This window comes from Tribolium madens, unplaced genomic scaffold (genome assembly GCF_015345945.1).
Source record: "Tribolium madens isolate multiple individuals breed KSU strain unplaced genomic scaffold, Tmad_KSU_1.1 Scaffold_11;HRSCAF=98;Tcas5.2_LG3b, whole genome shotgun sequence".
NCBI lineage: Eukaryota > Metazoa > Arthropoda > Insecta > Coleoptera > Tenebrionidae > Tribolium > Tribolium madens.
Window position 1 is genome coordinate 8,383,118 of NW_025400975.1, and position 7,060 is coordinate 8,390,177.

General features: G+C 32.8%; 1 protein-coding gene across 1 annotated transcript in view; it reads left to right on the forward strand.

Annotated features, from left to right (window-relative positions):
* The window catches only part of LOC123015928 (gamma-aminobutyric acid receptor subunit beta), a 34,981-nt gene that overhangs the window by 18,621 nt on the left and 9,300 nt on the right, over positions 1–7,060 (forward strand). Inside the window, 1 exon segment of the mRNA XM_044416056.1 lies at positions 5,814–5,951. Coding sequence (XP_044271991.1) covers positions 5,814–5,951 — 138 coding nt within the window.

A 7,060-nucleotide genomic window follows, 5' to 3' on the forward strand; every position in this document is an offset into this window, starting at 1 on the left:
TTGTGGTACCTTACCCTACATGGCATTTGTCTTTGAAGCGGGAGTTCTGACGCACTCTGTATGTGCATACCATGTAGAACGTGACTCCTTCAACTTTTAGAATCGCGATATCTCAGGAATGGTGATTGTTAGAAAAAAAGTATAAGGACCATTTTGTAGATAATTTCAAGATCTATATTTTTTGTCTGGGCTACTTTTTTGATAAAACTTACCGTTTTCGAAAAAAATCTAAAAAAAGTCAAATTTCGACCTTTGACCCCGAATAACTTTTTTAGCACACATGGGATCGATGGGGACTTTTGACACTTTATTCCTAATGGTGTACTCAATATCTCCACCAAAATTTAGCTCTGTCGGAATTTTAGTTATTTAAAATGTTTATTTTGACCGGACTAATTATCATGTCCGTAGTATACGTACTTATATCTACTATTTTAAATAAATCGTTTCAATATCTTGATCTGTTCTTTAGATAATTTTTTTTTTTTGGTTACGAGGTACTTAATTTTGTAATTTAAATTTAATTTTGTACATGTCTCAAATTTACGAAAATGAGAAACAATGAGTTTTAAAAGTGATCGTTTTGGGATGGAATTACTCTATTATGTTTTTGAGTTGTATGTTGTGGTTGGTTGCGGTCTCCTTCTCGAATACAGCACCCGCGGAAGGACCGATAGTGTTCGTGTCGTGAGCAACAACAGCAGTACGGCCTGCTCACCGCTCTGCACTGTGGCGGCGCCCGGAAAGACGTCTGTCACTCACCGGACTCACGGACAGACGGACGCATTATTATTATTACTTATTATTATTATTATTATTATGTGCTACAACCACTGGCCCGACTCCCGGCCGACAGGCACGCATGCACCCGCATGACCTCTCACAAAGACACTCTTTCTTCAAAAAATGATCCCAATTAAATTTAACATCAATTCCAAGGCGAATAAAAAAATCATAGCTTGAAATTGACTTTTTTTCCTCCGGGAATCAAACACTTTCTATTCGATTGCAAAAGTTGTAAAAATTCAAAAATAAAAATAATAGAACTCTAAAAACATCACGAATAGAAAGAAGGATGTACTTCTATTTTAAATTTCTTAACAATTTTTTGCTTCCTTTTTTCGTTAAAAAGTTTCACTTTTGTTGGCAAGTTTTCAAAATACGAATTTTACAACAAAAGTGCCGCCACAAAATGCGAATCCTACTCACTGCACCAGTTAAGGAACAAAATTTGGTTTTATAAAAAATATAGCAGACTAAATTTCTGATTTCAAGAAAAAAACTTTTTTAAACTTTTTTATTGTTTTTGCCATATTGAAGAGTTAACACAATTAATTAAATACAAATTTTAAATAAAAAAAAAAAAACAAGAAAAATATACGAGTCAACGAAATAATTCACTTTTCCGCTCGATTTTAAAACATAATTCATTGTTTTTCGTCGTTTTATTTTCGAATAACAAATAGTCGGTTGCAAAGCCCCTGTTTGCCTTTGAAAAAAAATATTCCATTTTTTGGAACACACTCGACTCGAAATTAATATTCAAAAATATGTAGCAACACAAATATTATATTTATGTTTTCACGTCCCTAAAACTAACCAATTTTAAACATTACGTTAGTGGTGGTTTAAAAACTTTCAACAGTAATACAAAGATTCTACTTCTAAATGATTTATTCAAGTGTCCAAAACACTAAGTCCAGATTATTTTTTTACGAATTAAACTTTCAATGTTTAAACAAGAGTTGGAATTTTTTGCTCACTATCACTGTTATAGAAAATTTTTTCAGAAGACTATTAATTGGATGATTAAAAACCAATATTCTTAAACCTGGTAAAACTCGAAAATTTTAATTTGTTACCTCTAACTACACAAGAGGCAACTTATGAGTGTCTGAAAATCTTGGTTTGCATATCTTGTTGTATTATGAAACAAATAAATATAAACAAAAAAAGTTATTTAGTTACAAATACCTAAAATACAGTGTAACAAACAAGATTTTTTGTTAGAAGTCCCAAAAACACATTCAAACTTCTTATTACGAATAAATAATTTCTCGAAAATGGTGACTAAAAGTAAAAAAAATACTATTTTTTGCATTGTGATTATGAAAGTTGAATTTTCATCACGATTAATCGTATAGAAAGTTAAACTTTTTTAAACGATTTCTTTAGTTATATTTCTACAGAGTTGATATCTTTTTGGTTTTTATAGTTCTTGGGGTTATCACTAAGCAAAAAAATGTTGTGTACAACTCGTTTTGAAAGTCCTTTTTCACTCAAAAAAAGTATGAGTTTCAAAACTAGTTACGTACGTATTGAGTCCGAAAAAAAACTATTTTAGTAGAAAAATCCGTAATAGCTATTTTTGGCAATGTAGAAATAACTAAACTAAACTAGAAATAACTTAAAAAAACTAAACAATATGTAAAGATACAGGGAAACTTGAAGAAGTTGGAATAAAAAATAATAGTTTATTAAGTTATTAGGGGTAAAAGTGATAGTTTATATGCTAAAAATAACATATACTCTTTTATTCGCAAACGTATCAGATGGAGAGTAAATTTATTATTACTAAATTTTACTATCAAGTAAATGAACAAAATAATCAGGACGCTTAGCAAGTAGTGAAATTATAACAAGCTTATAAACAAACATTGCGCGTTGAAATTTTCAAAAGTGTTAACTAGTGCAGTTAGTAGGGCAAAATATCAAATGCTGATGATGTACAATGTATCTTTCCATAAATTTCTGAAGCGGCGGAAGAGACCAGAAAAAAACAACATTGGTAATGTCATTAATGTCATGGTAAAAGTATAAACGCATAAGCGCAAAAATAAAATTTTTACTTTATGGCTGAAAGGTAAAACTTTGTGACGTTTGTGGATAAAAAAATTGAGGATTAATATAAATTTCAAAGTTGTAGTTGTTATTTTCTTTATTTACAACCTTAATTTAATTCCAAAAATTTTTTTTTATTTTTGTAACAAAAAAGTTTAAGGTTTACAAAAAAAATTTTTGCACAGCAACAATTCATCTATCAAGCTCGTTGTCTACAAAAAATTGTGGTAGATTTCTATTAAAAAAATGTTACTATGTTTATTTCGTAAGTATAAACAATTAATTATTAATCAAATTTTTTTTTGAATAGCATTTTTATAGCCATTGCACACCTATAAATTTATTTGCCAAAAAATTGATAATTTTGCCAGAATAAAACCGTTTCCAGGCTTTTGGACCAGCCTGTATAAACTTCTATCTTTTGCATTAGCAAAATCAATTAGGAGTGACTATTTTTGCGTCATTCTCAAAGTCTGGGACATTTTTTCCCAGGGCCGTACCCAAGTGGAGGGATAGGGGGTTTTTAAAGGGTTTTTCCTAATATTTCAGAATAGAAAATTACAAAATTTGGTACAGCTGATAACCTTTATATGTAACACCTAAAATTTTTAATCAGGGGCTTCCTAAACGATAAAACAAATTTAACTTTTATTTTTTATGCTGTTTATGGTCTGTAACATACATTTTTAAACCGATTTTACTGAAAATCGGTAAATTGTATCGAAAAAACTTAAGAGACCTATTTTTTGTAAAAAATTATGAAATTTAAAATTTTGCTGCTGAAAGTGGCAAGAAACCATAGGCAAAAGAGTTAGAGTACTTTTTACCCTACACCAGTTTAGAAAGCCCTTAATTAAAAATTTCAACATTTTATTTTTGTACTCGTTTAGATGTAGGTATAAAGATTACCATCTGTACCAAATTTTGAATTTTTTTTTCTAAAATGGTTTCGTAAAACCTATTAATATGTTCATAAGGAACTTTTTATTTTATTTTTTGTTACTTTTGTAAGTTAATTTGTATTTTTTTTATGTTTAATTAGGACCTCTTACTTCAAGTTAAAATAAAAAAAGGAGATGAGCAATTTTTGCTTTTCAATCCGCCTTCCTTCATTCCATTTTCATGGACCAACAAGAAAACCCTCCTCGAAATAAAATCCTGGTTACGGCCCTGCTTATACAGGGTGTTTGAGGATTGCGAGCAAATATTTTAACCACCAATAGGACTTTTGTCGAAAGCACGTCATTTCTGAGTTAAAATTAAAAATAAATTGAGGCTGAAAACCCGTCTTAATACGATATTTACAATCATTCATAAGAAAAACTTTGGAACGTAAACAGCGTAAAGGCAAAAAAATTATCGCTACATTAAGGTAGATCAGTGTCAATGTTAGTGAGTCAATACTTGCTATTATAAAAAATTGCTCGAAATGTGGTCATTCGTTGGCAATGCACACTTCTTGTACACTAATTCACTAATTGTTTTATGTGAACCCCCAAAAAAACACGTCCTCCACCAGATCGGACAACACATTTTCCAAAAAATCCAAATAAACGGCACTAGTTAAACGTTGTGGGGTCCAATTTGGTGATCTTCAATGATCGCTGCCCAAACATTTAGTGAAAATCGGTCTTGGAAGTGATGTTCGTACACTAATCAATTTGTAAACAAGTGATAATTTTTTTGGACAAAAAGTTTCTTTTTTTTGTATAAAAACCTTCACGGTAAACATTCAAAGCAATTTATTTTCATTGATATTTTCACTTCCAACTAACAAGGGCAGACACTGAACGGCTCGTGAAAATCATAGGGGGGAAATTGCAAAAATCAAATTTGGATACGGAATTTGTTTGATCTTCACATAACAAATTCTCTTAGTTATTATCGCTACATTAAGGTAGATCAGTGTCAATGTTAGTGGGTCAATCCTTGCTATTATAAAAAATTGCTCGAAATGTGGTCATTCGTTGGCAATGCACACTTCTTGTACACTAATTCACTAATTGTTTCATGTGAATCCCCAAAAAAACACTAAATCTGGTGACCGCGGTGGTCATTAGCGATCATCCATCTCTAGGGAAAATGATTGTTCAATCCATGGAGCTCCACATGTAAATACCGCATGTGTCGCCAAGGGCACGTCCTCCACCTGATTGGACAACACAGTTTCCAAAAAATCCACTAGTTAAACGTTGTGGGGTCCAATTTGATCATTTTCAATGATCGCTGCCCAAACATTTAGTGAAAATCGGTCTTTTTTGGATACGGAATTTGTTTCGACTTTTCATAACAAATTCTCTTAGTGGTTAAAATATTTGCTCGCAATCCACAAACAGCCTGTATAACTCAAAACTGCTAAAAACTCTCTTTTTGTCCGTCTTAGAATTGTAAAAAAAAATGATGAAGTAAAAAAGTGAAAAATTTTAGGGATCTGTATTGTGCCATCCGCTTTGCACTTGCTTGCGCTTGATTCAATCGTCTTGTCCGATGTTATTTCTTGTTTGTCTTCCAGCCCGCCACTGCCCCAACCATCCATAATAAATAGTAGTTGTAGTGCTCACTAATGATAGACGGCTTATTCATTAGTTTGATTAGAGAGAGAGACCTGAAATCGGTCAAAATAATGTTTCCCCAAGCCTCTTCGACGACTTGGGGAGACAACAATTTAGCATCTGAGCTGTCGAATGACGTGCTTTGTCTGTTCTGGCGGCCGGGTTAGTCGGGTACACAATGAGAGATATCCGCTATAAATGGAACTCGGGAGTAAAGAGCGTCGGAATAAGCAACGAAGTGGAGCTGCCACAGTTCCGGGTGCTGGGTCACAGACAGAGGGCGACCGTAATTAACCTAACCACAGGTAACCACAAGCACCTGTTCTCCTTTTGCTTCCTCCTTCCTCTTTCTGTTCGTTTTTACACCCCGGTTTGAGGCTGCGGTGCCTCTTCGCAGCTAGCACTGGCTTGTGATTACAGTCGGTTACACCATGAGAGATATTCGATATAAATGGAACGAAGGGCCCAACTCGGTGGGCGTTTCCAATGAAGTCTCCCTGCCGCAATTTAAGGTGCTAGGGCACAGACAAAGGGCCATGGAGATCAGCCTCACCACAGGTACCCTAAACCTGGGAGATTGGTAACAATGTAGATCAAACGCCTCAGTTTTACATTCGGCTTGTTTTTACAAAAATGCATGGTTTTTCTCTACTACAACTCATCAACCATCTTGTTTTTACTTACCACCATTTTCAGTTACTTGCTCCTAGCATGATGCGACCGCTCTGTTTTTCCAAAACACGAAATAACTAAGTTTTAGAAAATATTTGTTTGTGATCATAGTCCGGTCAAAATAAACATTTTAAATAACTAAAATTCCGACAGAGCTAAATTTTGGTGGAGATATTGAGTACACCATTAGGAATAAAGTGTCAAAAGTCCCCATCGATCCCATGTGTGCTAAAAAAGTTATTCGGGGTCAAAGGTCGAAATTTGACGTTTTTTCGAAAACGGTAAGTTTTATCAAAAAAGTAGCCCAGACAAAAAATATAGATCTTGAAATTATCTACAAAATGGCCCTTATACTTTTTTTCTAACAATCACCATTCCTGAGATATCGCGATTCTAAAAGTTGAAGGAGTCACGTTCTACATGGTATGCACATACAGAGTGCGTCAGAACTCCCGCTTCAAAGACAAATGCCATGTAGGGTAAGGTACCACAAACATAGAAAAAATTTAAAAAAAATCTATCTATAAAAGTTTCAAAGTTATGAGAGTTTAAATTTTGCACTTTGACTCTATTTATTTCTGTAGGGAAAATAATTTTCCAAGTTTTTTTGCTACAGGCCATTAGAAGAAGAAACAAAAAAGCTGTGTCCTAAATTGTAACTCTGTTCAATGTTATTTGTGGCTTTTATTGGCAAAACTTTTGTACCTTTACTAGATAATTGTAAAAAAACATATACAAAATCATCAGTATTATTAAATAGACATAAAAAATAGTCAAACGTCAAAAAACAAATGTCAAATTTTTTTGACAGATAAAATTTTTTAAACATTTTTTTTATGTTCCTGGTATCTTATTTTACTTGAAATTTTTCTTCTACTTCATTAAACTTATAAATATCTCGATTCCATTAGAATTAAAAAGAATTTATTTGGTAATACATACAGGTTGTTCAAAAAATCGCGCATTTCCTTGAAAGGGAGTAATTGGGTAGTCCC